This window comes from Ranitomeya imitator, chromosome 3, assembly GCF_032444005.1.
Source record: "Ranitomeya imitator isolate aRanImi1 chromosome 3, aRanImi1.pri, whole genome shotgun sequence".
Taxonomy (NCBI): Eukaryota; Metazoa; Chordata; class Amphibia; order Anura; family Dendrobatidae; genus Ranitomeya; species Ranitomeya imitator.
Genome location: NC_091284.1, coordinates 188,703,627 through 188,721,735, shown reverse-complemented (window position 1 = coordinate 188,721,735; position 18,109 = coordinate 188,703,627). Strand labels below are relative to the sequence as shown.

The window sequence follows — 18,109 nt, the reverse complement described above, 5'->3', positions numbered from 1 at the left end:
ACAGGAGCTCTCCAAACGCGACATGGTGTCCGCTAACGATGGAAATAATTTTTCATTCAAAAAGTCAAATGGCGCTCCTTCCCTTCCGAGCCTTACCATGTGCCCAAACAGTGGTTTACCCCCACATATGAGGTATCGGCGTACTCAGGAGAAATTGCCCAACACATTTTAGGATCCAATTTATCCTGTTGCCCATGTGAAAATGAAAAAATTGAGGATAAAAGAATTTTTTTGTGAAAAAAAAGTACTTTTTCATTTTTACGGATCAATTTGTGAAGCACCTGGGAGTTCAAAGTGCTCACTATGCATCTAGATAAGTTCCTTGGGGCGTCTAGTTTCCAAAATGGGGTCACTTGTGGGGGAGCTCCAATTTTTAGGCACACGGGGGCTCTCCAAACGTGACATGGTGTCCGCTAAAGAGTGGAGCCAATTTTTGATTCAAAAAGTCAAATGGCGCTCCTTCCCTTCCAAGCCCTGCCGTGCGCCCAAACAGTGGTTTACCCCCACATATGAGGTATCAGCGTACTCAGGACAAATTGCACAACAACTTTCGTGGTTCAGTTTCTCCTTTTACCATTGGGAAAATAAAAAAATTGTTGCTAAAAGATAATTTTTGTGACTAAAAAGTTAAATGTTCATTTTTTCCTTCCATGTTGCTTCTGCTGCTGTGAAGCACCTGAAGGGTTAATAAACTTCTTGAATGTGGTTTTGAGTACCTTGAGGGGTGCAGTTTTTGGAATGGTGTCACTTTTGGGTATTTTCAGCCATATAGACCCCTCAAACTGACTTCAAATGTGAGGTGGTCCCTAAAAAAAATGGTTTTGTAAATTTCGTTGTAAAAATGACAAATCGCTGGTCAAATTTTAACCCTTATAACTTCCTAACAAAAAAAAATTTTGTTTCCAAAATTGTGCTGATGTAAAGTAAACATGTGGGAAATGTTATTTATTAACTATTTTGTGTCACATATGTCTCTGGTTTAACAGAATAAAAATTCAAAATGTGAAAATTGCGAAATTTTCAAAATTTTCGCCAAATTTCCGTTTTTATCACAAATAAACGCAGAATTTATTGACCTAAATTTACCACTAACATGAAGCCCAATATGTCACGAAAAAACAATCTCAGAACCGCTAGGATCCGTTGAAGCGTTCCTGAGTTATTACCTCATAAAGGGACAGTGGTCAGAATTGCAAAAAACGGCAAGGTCTTTAAGGTCAAAATAGGCTGGGTCATGAAGGGGTTAATAAATAACATTTCCCACATGTCTACTTTACATCAGCACAATTTTGGAAACAAATTTTTTTTTTGTTAGGAAGTTACAATGGTTAAATTTGACCAGTGATTTCTCATTTTTACAACAAAATTTACAAAACCATTTTTTTAGGGTCCAACTCACATTTAAAGTCACTTTGAGGGGTGTACATGACAGAAAATACCCAAACTTGACACTATTCTAAAAACTACACCCCTCAAGGTGCTCAAAACCACATTCAAGAAGTTTATTAACCCTTGACGTGCTTCACAGCAACTGAAACAATGTGGAAGGAAAAAATGAACATTTAACTTTTTTTTTTGCAAACATTTTATTCAGAACCATTTTTTTTTATTTTCACAAGGGTGAAAAGAGAAAATAAATGACACAATTTGTTGTGCAGTTTCTCCTGAATACGCCGATACCCCATATGTGGGGGGTAAACCACTGTTTGGGCGCACGGCAGGGCTTGGAAGAGAAGGAGTTTCATTTGACTTTTTCAATGCAGAATTGGCTGAAATTGAGATCCGACACCATGTCGCGTTTGGAGAGCCCCTGATGTGCCTAAACTGTAGAAACCCCCCACAATTGACACGATTTTGGAAACTAGACCCTTTAAGGAACTTGTCTAGATGTGTGGTGAGCAATTTAAACCCCCAGGTGCTTCACAGAAGTTTATAACGTAGAGCCGTGAAAATAAAAAATCCTTTTTTTTCCTCAAAAATTATTTTTCAGCTCCCAATTTTTTATTTTCTCAAGGGTATCAGGAGAAAGTTGTACCACAAAAATAGTTGTCCAGTTTGTCCTGAGTACGCTGATACCCCATATGTAGGGATGACCACTGTTTGGGCGCACATCGGGGCTCGGAAGGGAAGTAGTGACGTTTTAAAATGCAGACTCCTGATGTACCTAAACAGTAGAAACCCCCAAGTGACCCCATTTTGCAAACTAGTCCCCCCAAGGAACTTATCTAGATGTGTGGTGAGCACTTTGAACACCCAAGTGCTTCACAGAACTTTATAATGCAGAGCCGTGAAAATAGAAAAAACTTTTTTTTTCCTCAAAAAAGATTTTTTCACCCCCAGATTTTTACTTTCACAAGGGTAACAGGAGAAATTGGATCCCAAAATTTATTGTGCAATTTATGCTGAGTACGCTGATACCCGATGTGTGGGGGGGACCACTGTTTGGGCGCATGGCAGAGCTCGGAAGGGAAGGCGCGCCGTTTTGGAATGAAGACTTTGATAGAATGGTCTGCAGGCGTTATGTTGCGTTTGCAGAGCCCCTGATGTACCTAAACAGTAGAAACCCCCCACAAGTGACCCCATTTTGGAAACTAGACCCCCAAGGAACTTATCTAGATGTGTGGTGAGCACTTTAACTGCCCAAGTGCTTCACAGAAGTTTATAATGCAGAGTCATAAAAAATATTTTTTTTTCCACAAAAATGATTTTTTTAGCCTCCAATTTTTTATTTTCCCAAGGGTAACAGGAGAAATTGGACCCCAAAATTTGTTGTCCGATTTTGTTCTGAATAGGCTGATACCCCATATGTGGGGGGGACCAATGTTTGGGCACACATCAGGGCTCGGAAGGGAAGTAGTGACGTTTTAAAATGCAGACTTTGATGGAATGGTATGCAGGTGTCATGTTGCATTTTCAGAGCCCCTGATGTACCTAAACAGTAGAAACCCCCCACAAGTGACCCTATTTTGGAAACTAGACCCCCCAAGGAACTTATCTAGATATGTGGTCAGCATTTTGAATGCCCAAATGCTTCACAGAAGTAGATGCAGAGCCATGAAAATAAAAAAAATCATTTTTTTCCCACAAAAATGATTTTTTAGCCCCCAATTTTTTTTTATTTTTTCAAAGCTAACAGGAGAAACTGGACCCCAAGAGATGTTGTCCAATTAGTCCTGAGTACGCTGATACTCCAAATGTGGGGGTAAACCACTGTTTGGGCGCACGGCAGAACTCAGAAGGGTGGGAGCACCATTTGACTTTTTGAGCTCAAAATTGGCTGTCGCGTTTGGAGACCCCCTGATGTACCTAAACAAACCTCCCAATTGTAACTCCAACCATAACCCCAACACACCCGTAACGCTAATCCCAACCCAATCCATAAAGCTTATCAAAACCCTAACCCCAAAACACCCCTAATCCCAACCTTAACCATAATCACAACCCTAACGCCAAAACACCCCTAACCCTAATCCCAACCCTAATCAAATCCCTAAGCCCAACACACCATTAATCATAATCTCAACCCTAACCTCAAACCTAACCCTAAACCCAACCCTAATCCCAAACCTAACCCTAATCCCAAACGTAACCCTAATGCCAACCCTAACCTTAATACCAACCCTAATCCCAACCCTAACCCTAATGCCAATTCTAACCCTTACTTTAGCCCCAACCCTAGCCCTAACACTAGCCATAACCATAAGTTTAGCCCCAACCCTAACCCTAACTTTAACACTAACCGTAACTTTAGCCCCAACCCTAACCCTAACTTTAGCCCTAACCCTAACTTTTAACACAGCTTTTAAACATTTTTTGTAGTCCGCTAAGAGTCTTTCATTTTTTGTCTGAGGGATTTTCACCCTTTCCTTCTTGAAAAATGTTCTGTGAGATTCCTGGGTTGTCTTGCATGAACTGCTATTTTGAGATCTAGCCACAAATTTTCAATGATGTTCAGATCAGGGGACTGTGAGGACAATTTGCACCTTTTGAAGTAGTCTATTGTCGATTTTGACGTGTTTGTAGAAGCCATCCTCTTTTCAACTTCAGCATTTTTACAGATGGGGTTATGTTTGCATCAAAAATTTGTTGAAATTTCATTGAATCCATTCTCCCCTCTACCCGTGAAATGTTCCCCATGCCATTGGCTGCAACAAGACCCCAGAGCATGACTGATCTACCCTCATGCTTAATGGTTGGTGAGGTGTTTTTTTTCACTGAAATTCTGTGGCCTTTTTTCTCCATGCATACCTTTGATCACTGTGGCAAGAGTTATATTGCAACCTCATTGGTCCACAGAACTTGTTTCCAAAATGCAACAATATTGTTTAATGTTCTTTTGCATACTTCTGATGCTGAATTTTATGGTGACTCTTCCATGAAGGACATATTTGTGCAGTTGTCTGTGAACAGTATAACAATGTACCACAATTCCAGAGTCTGCTAAATTTTTCTGAAGGTCTTTTGCTTTCAATCTGGGGTTTTGATTTGCCTCTCTAGCAATCCTACTAGCACCTCTCACTGAAATTTTGCTTTGTATTCCATACATTATATTTATCTCCACTGTTCTTGTTAACTGCCATTTCTTAACTACATTTCTAACTGCGGAAAGGGCAACTTGAAAACACTTTGCTATCTTCTTATAGCCTTCTCCTGCATTGTGGGCCTCGACCATTTTCATTTTCAGAGTGCTAGGCAGCTGCTTAGAAGAACTACTGGCTGCTGTTTTTTGGCACAAGGTTAGAGGAGGCTGGGTATTTAAAAAGCAGTGAAATTTGCATCACTTGGCCTTTCCTAACAATGATTGTGAACTAGCCATAACCCTAACAGGCTAATTGAGGTCTGAAACCTTGGTCATAGTTATCAGAGCACACAGAGTCCTGGGTTCTAATCCCACGAAGGGCAACATCTGCAAGGAGTTTGTATGTTCTCCCCGTGTTTGCGTGGGTTTCCTCCGGGCACTCCGGTTTCCTCCCACATTCCAAAGACATACTGATAGGGAATGTAGATTGTGAGCCCCATCGGGGACAGTGATGATAATGTGTGCAAAACTGTAAAGCGCTGCGGAATATGTTAGCGCTATATAAAAATAAAGGTTATTATTATTATTATATATATATATGCACACACATATATATATATATAATTTTTTTTTGCCTAAAGTACAAAGGAAATGTGTAATCTTCAACCTTAGGCCTTTCAGAGATCATTTCATCTTCTTTACTGTTCACAACAGTAATTTTGACCAGGGGTGCCCAAACTTTTACACACCACTATATATCTGTTTCTTTTGTAATGCATATTAGGGTGCAATTTATCAACAAGTAACATGCAGTTTGGCTTTTGTAGTAAGTGGTACTGTCTTATTAAGTGTTGTCTCAACATTTCTGAAGAGTAAAGTGCCACTGTATTAAGCAATAAGATTTAATTTATAGAAAAAAGAAAAAAAAACAGAAAGAGCTGCTGAGTTATGTACGTTATACACAATGCAAAGAAAAAAATAAAATGGAGCTGCCCTTTTCTGAAACATGTGGTACAAGTAAAGAGCAGTACATATAATACAAGAAGGATTATAGTAGAGCCCTCAGCTACTATGCCATGCCAAACCATTAACCCGATTGCACTAGTATCAAGTGGGCAATAGAGGGAGGGAGCCTATTCACCTGTCCACCACTAAATGCAACGGTCAGTATTGGCCATAACATCTAATATCAGCTTGGTATGGCCAAGAAAGTTGCAGGAGAATTTCTTTGCCTGTTTCATCCCTGCCCCATGCATTTGGCATTACTGATATAGTGCTACCACCTTTTAATTAACTACATTTTAATAAGATGTCACTTTTCTAATCCAGGTTAAAATGTTGCAAAACGTTCCAAAATCAGAAGTCCCTCCTCGCTGTATATAAAACTTTTTAAGAGTCCTCTTATCACCATAGCATTTAATTGATTTATTCTACATACAGGGTTGTTTTAAAACATTTGTGTTTTGGCTGTAGGCCACACAAACTTATGAGGAAGCAGGTTACCAGCGAAACAAGTGTGAGATGGAGGAGGTGTGGATTAGCTTGTACTAACAGGGTCCTCGCCCTCTGTATCAGTCCGTCATTGTTAGTTTGTTTACTGTATGTGATATTTGTAACTTGCATGTAACCCCTTCTCATGTACAGCACCATGGAATCAATGGTGCTATATAAATAAATACTAATAATAATAATAACAGGGTTTAGTAACTGGTCCCGCTCCCCCTCCTATCCTCAGATAAGCAGATCATGCCCTTCGTTACCTTAGTACAAAGCATCTCTAAGGCCGGTTTCACACGTCAGTGGCTCCGGTACGTGAGGTGACAGTTTCCTCACGTACCGGAGACACTGACTCACGTAGACACATTGAAATCAATGTGTCTCTGCACATGTCAGCATGTTTTCACGGACCGTGTGTCCGTGTTCAAAACACGGAGACATGTTAGTGTTCGTGGGAGCGCACCCACACGGACCCTTTAAAGTCAATGGGTCCGTGTAAAACACGTACCGCACACGGACGCTGTCCATGTGCAGTCCGTGTGCCGTGCAGGAGACAGCGCTACAGTAAGCGCTGTCCCCCCCACGTGGTGCTGAAGCCACCATTCATATCTTCTCTCCAGCAGCGTTCGCTGGAAAGAAGATATGAAAAATCCTTTTTTTTTTTTTTTTCATGTTTAAAATAAAGATCCCTGTCCCCTACCCCCCTCCCACCCCCTGTGCGCCTGCCCGCTGTTAATAAAATACTCACCCGGCTCCCTCGCAGCGTCTTCTCAGGGCCAGCTTCTCCTGTATGAGCGGTCACGTGGTGCCGCCGATTACAATCATGAATATGCGGCTCCACCTCCCATAGGGGTGGAGCCGCATATTCATCACTGTAATGGGCGGCACCACATGACCGCTCATACAGGAGAAGGTGCGGCGAGGACAGGACGCTGCTAGGGAGCCAGGTGAGTATTTTATTACCAGCAGGCGGGTGCACAGGGGGTGGGAGGGGGGTGGGGACATGGATCTTTATTTAAAACAAGAAAAAAAAAAAAAAGATTTTTCATATCTTCTTTCCAGCGAACGCTGCTGGAGAGAAGATATGAATGGCGGCTTCAGCACCAGATGCAGGGGACAGCGCTTATCTCTAGCGCTGTCTCCTGCACGCTCCGTGTTGTACCCAGTCGGTACACGGGCGGCACATCTGTGCCGCACGTGTGCCACACGGATGGCCTACGTGAGCTCACGGACACGGATAACTCCGGTACTGATTTTTTCGGTACCGGAATTATCTGGACGTGTGAGACTGGCCTAATACAGTAGAAAGTCTAACTCCATCACTTTTCTCAGTTCTTGGATATTGCTCAATTCTAAAACCACAAATACCACTAAGTAATAAAACTGACTATCATCTGTGTGGCTATGATTCATTTTTGTTGTAATATGAAGTCTTCTGCAGCAGTGAGACATGTATCCTGTCTAGACAACAAAAAGAAGACTATTGATTCTTGAAATGAAGAAATGCAAATTACATTTAAAGTCCAGGGTTTGATATTTAAAATCAATGATAAAATAAAATGTTAATTATTGTGAAAAAGTTCCAATATTTGCCCTTTTCTGTCAGTTTGTAAATTACACTGTGCAACAAATTTCAGGGAAGTTTTTTGTCCCCTGAGAAAATTTGATTGTATCTTATAGATTTTGATATGCTGAACAGGAATATGCGCTCCAAAAGACTGTATCACGTAAGGTTTTAACCCCTTCATGACGGAGCTTTTTTTGTTTTCTTTTTTTTCGCTCCCCTTCTTTCCAGAGCCATAACTTTTTTATTTTTTCTGTAAATATGGCTGTGTGAGGGCTTTCTTTTTTTTTGCGGAACGAGCTGACGTTTTTAATGATACCACATTTCTGCAGATACGTTCTTTTGATTGCCCGTTATTGCATTGCTATGCCACGGCAACCAAAAAAAGGTAATTCTGGCGTTTTGATTTTTTTATTGCTACGCTGTTTAGCAATCATGTTAATTCTTTTTATTTCATTGATAGATCGGGCGATTCTGAACGCGGCAATACCAAATATGTGTAGGTTTGATTTTTTTTTTTTTATTGTTTTATTTTGATTGGGGCGAAAGGGGAGTGAACTTTTTTAATGTTATTTTAAATGCTTTTTTTTTTTACTTTTTGCATGCTTCAATAGTCTCCATAGGAGGCTAGAAGCTGCCATAACCCGATCGCCTCTGCTACATAGAGGTGATGCTCAGATCACTTCTATGCAGCAGAATTACAGGCTTGCCTCCCGCGCCTATTAAGAAGTTAAATGCCGCTGTCACACTCTAACAGCGGGCATTTAAATGCACTTTCGGACGCCAGTCCAGAAATACGCGCAGCGACTACCCCGTCATGTGATCGGGGGTCATCGCTGCATTGCCATCACAACCAGAGGTCTCCTCGAGACCTGTATGATTGTTGATGGCAGATTGCTATGAGCGCCACCCTGTGGTCGGCGCTCATTGCAAGCCTGTAATTCTGCTGCATAGAGGTGATCTGAGTATCACCTCTATGTAGCAGAGGCGATCGTGCTATGGAAGCTTCTAGCCTCGTATGGAGGCTATTGAAGCATTCCAAAAGTAAAACAAAAAAGTGTTTAAAAATGTAAAAAAAAATAAAAAAAACATAAAAGTTCAAATCACCCCCCTTTCGCCCCAATCAAAATAAAACAATTAAAAAAAAAATCAAACCTACACATATTTGGTATCACCACGTTCAGAATCGCCCGATCTGTCAATAAAAAAAAGAATTAACATGATTGCTAAACGGCGTAGCGATAAAAAAAAATCAAAACGCCAGAATTACGTTTTTTGGTTGCCGTGACATTGCATTAAAATGCAATAATGGGCAATAAAAAGAACGTATCTGCACAAAGGTGGTATAATTAAAAACGTCAGCTTGTCCCGCAAAAATTAAGCCCTCACATAGCCATATTGACGGAAAAATTAAAAAGTTATGGCTCTGGAAAGAAGGGGAGCGAAAAACAAAAATGAAAAATCGAAAAAAGCTCTGGTCATGTAGGGGTTAAAAACCTTACGTGATACGGACTTTTGTAGCACATATTCATGTTCAGCATATCAAAATCTATAAGATACAATAACATTTTCTCAGGGGACAAGAATTCCCTGAAATTTGTTGCGCAGTGAATCCGTCTTTTTAGAATTATAACAGAATATTATAATATTTCGTATCATTTCTCAAAAACCTTACGTGATAGGAAAAATCTGAAGTCATTTCTGAAATCAGCATGAAAAAATCTATCAGGAACACTCAAAATTGTCCGAGGGACAAAATCTTTGTAACGCAGTGTAATTTTATTCAGCCACATTTAATCAGTTTGGTTTGCTTCTAGGTAAGCTTAAAGGGAACCTGTCAACTGTTTTTCCCCTTATAAACTACGGCCACCACATTTTAGCCATTTGTTACAGAATTCTGGAGTACAGTATATAAGTCTCCAAGCCGCCCTGCAAATTGAACAAAAGACCTTTTATTAGACTCACTTGCAGGGCGGGGCTGTCCGGTCCGATGGGCTTCGCTGATCTTGATCCAGCACCTACTCTCTTTGATGCCATCCTACTTCTCTGTTTAGTGTGGATGACGTGTCCTACTGTACGTCATCCACACCATGTCCTCCATCGTGCTCCTGCGCAGTTACAGCAAAGTACTGCAGTGTGTATGCACTGGCGCTCTTTGTCCTTTCCTCTTGCATGCGCAGAACAGTACTTTCACACAGAAGTACACCTGCCCAGGAGCACGAAGGGGAACCCTGTGTGGATAACGTAGGACGTGTCATCCACACGAAGCAGAGATGGAGGATGGCACCGCAAGAAGAGTGGAGGCTCCGGACCTAGAATAGCGATGTCCATCGGACCGGCCCGATCCGGCCCGTAGGTGAGTATAATGAAAGGGTCTGCTTTTTTTTTTTTCGTTTCAGAGCAGCTTGGAGACTTGTATACAGTATTCCAGGATGCTGTAACACAGGTCTGAAAGGGGGTTGGCATAGGTTGTATGGGAAAAACCTGCTGACAGGTGCTCTGTAATAGCATTATTAAGGCTGTCATTAAAATTTCTAGAAAAAGTTGCCTCCTGGGTTTCCTAAAATTCTTAGTTAAAATCCTTTTAGCTAAAGTTCAAAAGTTAAATCCTTCATATCTTTGCAAAATTTTCAATACATAAGGAAAAATAAGACAATCCTTGTAGGACCTACCGTATTTTTCGGACTATAAGACGCACCGGACCATAAGGCGCACCCCAAATTTGGGGTGAAAATTGCAGAAAAAAAGATTTTTTATAAGATGGGGGTCCGTCTTATTGTCCGAATTTACAGTATGTTACCTGAGGGCTGGCGGTGGCAGAGCAGGGTCACAGGAGGCATGGTGTCGGCAGAGGTGGGGAGGTGCTGGGATGAGGAGGTGCTGGGATGAGGAGGTGCTGGGATGAGGAGGTGCTGGGATGAGGAGGCGCAGTGAGAGGTATGGCGTGAGAGGGGTCCCTTTCCCCTGTATGGTGATGCAGCAGCCCGGTAAGCAGCAGAGCCGGTTGAATCCTGCGGTGGCAGAGGTGTGGCGGCAGAGGAGGCGCAGTAAGCGGGGTCCCTTTCTCCGGTGAGGTGATGCAGCAACCCAGTAAGCAGCAGAGCCGGGTGAATCCTGTTGTTATCGGTGGGGGCGGCCATCTTCCTGAGGCCGCGCGTGTGCAGATGAAGCACTCTGCTTCCCGGGGCTTCAGGAAAATGGCCGCGGGAGGCCGCGCGTGCGCAGATGGAGATCGCAGCGGCCATCTTCCTGAAGCCCCGGGAAGCAGAGCGCTCCATCTGCGCACGCGCGGCCTCAGGAAAATGGCCGCCACCACCGATAACAACAGGATTCACCCGGCTCTGCTGCTTACCGGGCTGCTGCATCACCTCACCGGAGAAAGGGACCCCGCTTACTGTGCCTCCTCTGCCGCCGCAACTCTGCTGCCGCACCTCTGCCACCGCACCTCTGCCGCCATGGTAAGCCTGCATTGCGACTGTTAGACGCACCCCCCATTTTCCCCCCTTTTTTGGGAGGGAAAAAGTGCGTCTTCTAGTCCGAAAAATATGGTATACTGACATTTTTATAGGTAATCTCTCAAGTTATCCTGCCACGTCTGTTTTACCTTGTACTTGTTTATCCTATGAAATACCAATTGGTTTTTTTGGACTCTTTCCCTCTATTACTCCTCCTAAAATGTAGAACTAGATTGAAAGCTGAGTGTTCCCATTTCCCTTGTCATCAGAGTATGCACCGAACATACTATGTCAGGACACATCCTAGTGACACGTCAACATTACATTTAGATTGCCATCAAATCTTTTACTTTACCATATTGTATTTTTTTTTCCATTGTATTGATACACTGATTAACTTTTATCTTTTGGTATTTTTTACAGATATTTGGAATGATCTTCAGCATGGTTCTCTGTTGTGCTATCCGTAATTCAAGAGATATGTTGTGATCATCTACATCGTGCCTTCTTCTCCAAATCTGGATGAAAGTGCTACCTAACCAACAGGGACTGTTACATGCCTGTCAGCTTGGACAATCTGCTTCATTCTGTAACCAAGCTTTGTAAAATTGTATAAAGCCATGCAATATGCTAGAAAACAAGCTACAGTTTTGCCAAGGATTCATGGGAGTGCTTATCCAGCACTTCCCATATATGCTTTATAGTGACCTTCAACGATGGGACTAAAAAGTGACTATACATTTCTCCTGTATAGTCGCTCTTCGTTCGCCTCCTTAGAATTCCGTTCTTCCAAAAAATGCCACTACGGTGACTTGAGGAGCACAGTGTTGCGTCTAAACCGCACCACCCGGCCTTTCTTATACCACAGCACAAAAAAGTCAGGAGAGGCCTTGTTTAGACTCAAAACTGTAGTCCCCATGCCACTGCGGAAACAGTCCTGACAGAAGGAGGAACAAAATACTGAGCTGAGCACAGGAGGAAGGAGAAGGCAAATGGAAGGCACCAGGATAGGTTGACTATATATGAGAAATGTATATCCACCAAAAGCGGGCTTAAATCAAGAAGAGAACCATATAACAATGAACTATGTATAAATCTTTATTTGTCATAAATATATAAAAACAACAACAAGGCCAAGCAATATCAAAAAGACTAAGTGTCCAAGAGAGTGATCGAAATGAAACTGCAGCAAAGTAGATCATAAATCCATGGCTCTATCAAGGTAATGTAGCATATATATCAAAATGAAATCCACATCCATCTAAACTGTGGAAATATAGAGGTGCTTTAAAATATAAGCTCAATAGCCCCTATCCACAGTAAGGTAAATCCCTCCTTGTAAGAAGGCACATATGATCCTAATATGAAAAAATGCAATCGATCCCATAAGGCCGGCGTCACACTGGCGAGTTTTACGGACGTATGAGCGCAGAAAATATGTCCAGAAAATACGCATTGCACACGGCCCAATGATTCTCTAAAGGGCAGCTCCTATCTGCCGTATATTACGCATTCTACGAGCATAGAAAATCGCAGCATGCTGCGTTTGTCAGCGTATTGCGCAAAAAATACGCCAACGCAAGTCTATGGGGGCGCAAAAAATACGGAATGAATACGGACCATGCGTGTGACTTGCGAGAAATACGCTAGACTCTGGCAGGTGCCAGGAAATGTCCCAAGGCCTCAATCAGGAAGCTGAGACATGCTAATTAGCTGAAAAAGCCAGACAGTGAACCCGGAAGTCTGCTGCATGCCTCCACGGAGTCTGATTCAGCATGGCTACCATCATAAATGTAGACACGCTCATAATTTTGGTCCAGGAAAGGCCCGAAATTTGGGACCAGAGAGATTCCAACTATGCCAACAGGGCACAAAAAGAGGCAGCATGGAGGAGTATATGTGGGTCCCTATTCACAAATTATGAACAGAGGCCACGTGAGGCAGAGAGGCAAATAAGTAAGTACACTCATGTTTGTACATTGATCTTTATGTGAAACTGCAGTACCTAACTCCTTTTAAGTAATTTAAAAATTATTTATAAGTATTGCATATATTAATTTCTATAACAACATTAATTCCATGGTGCTGTACATGATATACGGGTTACATAAAGGGTTATTATAGAGTCTACAACTGAAAAAAGACACACTGGGATAGAGGGGAGAGGACTCTGTCCTTGTGGCCTTATATTCTATGATGTTCATTTTTGTTGTGAAAAAAATATAAAATTTATATTAAACAAATGCAGCTTCGTAGGCTATGCTACAATCTGTGTAGCCAATTACACCTTGTGTGATCACTGTGCATAATGGCGTAATACATTATTTTACTCTCTTTTGTTGCAGTGGATGATGTTATGAAAAGATGGCGGAACATCCGCGATCGGTACAGGAGGGAGAGGCAGCAGCGGGCCAGGAGTGGGTCAGCCGCACCACCTAAAAAGAAAAAGTATATCTATTTTGATAGATTGACCTTTTAAAATCCCAGTATGGATCTCAGACTGTAAGTACAAACATCACAACCCATTATACACATATGTTTAGAATGGTCAGACATTTCTTTTTTTGTTTTTTCCAACATACTTTCATAACAGAACACAGTCCAACCTCACAGAGAGGGAGACAGGATCCGATTCTGAGGTGGTCATAGACCCAGTTGGGGAAGGAGAAGAGGTGGCTGGACCATTTTCTGATCCGTCATGCTCCATTTCTCTAGGATCCTCGTCATATGGGCATCCAGCTCCAGCAGCACCTGGCCAAGATGAGGCCCCACCACCAACAGCAGCAGTAGCAGCAGCACAAGCAAGCCAGGATGATCCTGACAACAGCAGCAGCCCAACTGTTCCCCTGGAGACCTCACCACAGGCTGCTGTGATGTCACGACGTGCTCGCCGAAGGAGAGAGCTCCTCCAAAGTAGGAGGAATGTGGATGCTGGGGTCCTGAACTATCTGGCAAGGGTTACTGAGGATGATGGGGGAGGAGGGCTATATGAGGAGCCTGGCCCGGTACTTACGTCCCCTAGCCCGTGAGGTGAGGCTACGTGTGAGAGGGTGTTTTCAAATCCTTATTGATGCATGAACCCCCCCAAATGACCCATATGAGCTGATGGAGTTTATTGAGAGTTGGCAGCTGTCATCACGTAACGTCCTGTGGCTTCCAAGATCTCAACAGGTGCATGCTCAACAGGGATTTGAAGCACCTTCTCCACGTGAGCCTACACCTCAACCCCTACCCACACAAAACCCACGATAGCAACCTCAGTACCATATGCAAGACTACCATCAACCTTCCCAATATGGCCTCTTGTCCAGACCCAGTGCTGGAGGCTGGTCCCAACCTGGGTTTGGAAGACATGGCCATATTGGGGGTGGATATGAGTCAAGGCCACATTTTCATCAACATGAGGGCTACAGTCAGATTCCTTATGGCCAATACACAACTGGCCCACATGATCAAAGGCTGAATATTCCTCACAACATCCACACAGGGTGAAGGACAATTGGCCCAACAAAGGCCACCTGAGCAGGACCCTGAGCTTCCCCCATCACCTCCACCTACTTACAGAAACCTGTAATTTTTTTTTTTTTTGAAGGGGGGGGGGGGTTGTGAGACATAACCATGTGTTCTATATGTTTGTGCTGTCATAGCACTTTGTTATGCTGTTCATGTTGTTCAAAAATTTTGCCTACTTGAATTGGCTGAAAAAACCATATTGAAAAAATATTGATTTGAGTTAAACCAAAAAGGCTTTTTCGTTAAGTAAAAAATATTGTAAAAAGCCAAATTACGTTTGTGGGCCAATCATTCTTACATCACACACATATGCTCTGTTCATAACCATATGTGAATTAAGTAAATACAACACACAGAGTTCAGAATAGAATTTTTTTTTTTTTTTGTAAACTTAGAATATAGTTAAAAAGTGCAAAATCACAAATGAGAAACAGCATAATCTTGCCAGGGAGTCGCACCCTGAGGAGAAACAAAATAATTGGTGAAAACATCCCTAACTTATATGCCAGAAAGGGGACCGCGCAGAGGAGGGCCATGTGGTGTTGGCCTAATCACATTGCTCAACATGTGTTCAGCAATATCAGCTGAGGAGCAATCATGTATGCGGGTAAAATTGTGCAAAATAACACAGGCTTTTATGACTTCATTGACTGTAGCCTCACTAAGCTGAATGGCAGACTGGAGGACACGCCATTTGGCCGCCAGAATACCAAAGGCGCACTCCACCAGTCTCCGAGCTCTGGAAAGTCGCAAATTAAAGACCCTCCGCCGGTGGTCCAGGTTGCACCGGGGATAAGGCCTCATCACATGCCTTGTCAGTTGGAACGTCTCATCTCCAACAAGAACAAAAGGCACTGCTTCCGCACTGGAGCCTGGGAGTTGTTGTGGTGGTGGGAGGTCTAACTGGTTGTTACGTAGCCGCCGACCCATAATGAACGAATTGAAGACCCTAGAGTCTCCAGTTCGGCCATAGGCCCCAATGTCGACAATTATAAACCTGTAGTTACTGTCAACTACAGCTAACAGACCTACAGAGAAAAACTGCTTATAGTTGTAGAATTGGGAGCCAGAGTTCGGCGGCTTACGCACCCTGATATGTTTCCCATCCACGGCTCCAATGCAGTTTGGGAAGTCACAAGTGTTCTGGAAATCAAGGGCTATTTTGAGCCAATCAACCTGTTTTGGCTTAAGGTACCTTCACACATAACGATATTGTTAACGATATCGTTGCTATTTGTGACGTAGCAACGATATCGTTAATGAAATCGTTATGTGTGACAGCGACCAACGATCAGGCCCCTGCTGGGAGATCGTTGGTCGCTGAATAAAGTCCAGAACTTTATTTCGTCGCTGGACTCCCTGGAGACATCGCTGGATCGGCGTGTGTGACACCGATCCAGCGATGTCTTCACTGGTAACCAGGGTAAACATCGGGTAACTAAGCGCAGGGCCGCGCTTAGTAACCCGATGTTTACCCTGGTTACCATGCTAAAAGTAAAAAAAAAAAAACACTAGATACTTACCTACCGCTGTCTGTCCTCCAGCGCTGCGCTCTGCACTCCTCCTGTACTGGCTGTGAGCCGGAAAGCAGAGCGGTGACGTCACCGCTCTGCTTTCCGGCTCCCAGACAGTACAGGAGGAGTGCAGAGAAGCAGAGCGCAGCGCTGGAGGACAGACGGCTGTAAGTAAGTATCTAGTGTTTGTTTTTTTTTACTTTTAGCATGGTAACCAGGGTAAACATCGGGTTACTAAGCGCGGCCCTGCGCTTAGTTACCCGATGTTTACCCTGGTTACCGGCATCGTTGGTCGCTGGAGAGCGGTTTGTGTGACAGCTCTCCAGCGACCAAACAGCGACGCTGCAGCGATTCGGATCGTTGTCGGTATCGCTGCAGCGTCGCTAAATGTGAAGGGGCCTTTAGGCATCACAAGTTCCTGGAGTTTAGCCCATATTTGACTACAGGAAACTCCAGGTGTAGTCCCGCATACGACAAGCCAGTGGACAGGAAGCTGAAAGTGAAAAAAAGTAATATTAGGTAGGTAACAAGAGTTCACACAAAACATGAAGAAGCACAATTAGATTGTATATTTTCAAAAACATGAATAACGCTGTAAAATGAAAAATTAACCCAGGGTACTTAACTATAACATTAGACACACTTTTTTGGATATGCTTGTGCCCTAATGTACACATATACTTGAAAAAAGCTGCTAGAACACAACACATTAAAAAAAAAGATCATCAACATACAGTATGTGAGGATGTTGAATACAGACCGTAAGGTAAGGAGAAGACGCTCCTCTGCGGATATGGCTTTGCGCATCCTTGTGTCCTGATAGGTGATACCTGGACGTAATATCTCCAACAATATATCAAAGGTTCTGATGGTCATGCGACAGTACACATAGAACTTGTCAGGATGTGCCCTCAGAGCTGTATAGAGCCTCAAAATGTCCTTTAGTGAGGCGTTGGGTCAAAAGAGGATGCACCCACAATCTTCGTCTCCTCCACGGATCAACAATCACGGGATATGGCTGCCCAATTCGCCGCGACAAGACCCAGTGAAGCAACACCCGCTGAGTTGGGGTTAAAGACAGTAGGTCAGACATGATTTTAAGGTAATACCAAGACACCCAAGAGATGCACACCAACTAAATGGCCAGATAGGAGGGTCCCACCTGTTGTAGAGGGCTTACATAGGGTTGGTGATGATGATTTAAATTAATTTCAGGCGAGAAAACCGTTAAATGTCCATTTTGTGATGTGTGTAAAATACGCATTACGGATTACATACGGATCACATACGCAACATTACATGCGCAAAATACGCGGCCACACCTTGGCAACGGATTACCTACGGAACACTATTTCTGGGACATTTCTGCGTATTACGCGCGTATTACGGCCGTAAAAAAACAGACCGTATTGTCCTACGCCTAGTGTGACGCTGGCCTAAGAGATGAATCCCCAGGCAGACCCACAAATGCTGAGTAGACACCGATCCATTACGCGTGTTTCGCCCTAAGCTTCTTCTGGTGGCGTCCAGAGTTTGGAGTATATATCAGAAATGTATTGGACAATTGCTTTAAATCTAAAAAAAATACTCTGCTTTAAAACCGAAGCGTGGTTCACCTCTGTCACCAGGTAACACAATTCTTCCCTCTAACTACAGAGTGCAGGCTGCATTTTACAGGAGTTTATCATCTCTAGACCCTCTACAAATTGTGGATATGTATTTGTAGTTTTCTATTTCTCTTGGTTCAATATATCCAGAGATGGCATGAAATTACCAGTTTTTAATGAAAAAATATAAAAACCTGAGTTTAGGAAAGAACAGTGAATCGGCTGCAACATGAATGATAATAATGTGTATGTCACACAATCTGTTCAATCACGTCTCATTGTAGTTTCCTAGAAATCCTAAACAGAGTCCAAGTTACCAGAGAATAATAGGGATAAAACGTAGCTTTGTTGACCTCATTTCTGTGCACGGTGCCTTGGAATCTGTTGTGGATTGTCTGTTGCCATGGATCTTGTGGGGGTCACAATGGTGCATGAAAATC

General features: G+C 42.9%; 1 protein-coding gene across 1 annotated transcript in view; it reads left to right on the top strand.

Moving 5' to 3' along the window:
• Positions 1-13,537, top strand: part of LOC138673106 (tetraspanin-2-like) — a 250,933-nt gene extending 237,396 nt beyond the window's left edge. Inside the window, exon 8 of the mRNA XM_069761718.1 lies at positions 11,459-13,537. Coding sequence (XP_069617819.1) covers positions 11,459-11,524 — 66 coding nt within the window. The 3' untranslated portion in view covers positions 11,525-13,537. The remainder of the gene's footprint in view (positions 1-11,458) is intronic.
• The last annotated feature ends 4,572 nt before the right edge of the window (positions 13,538-18,109 follow it).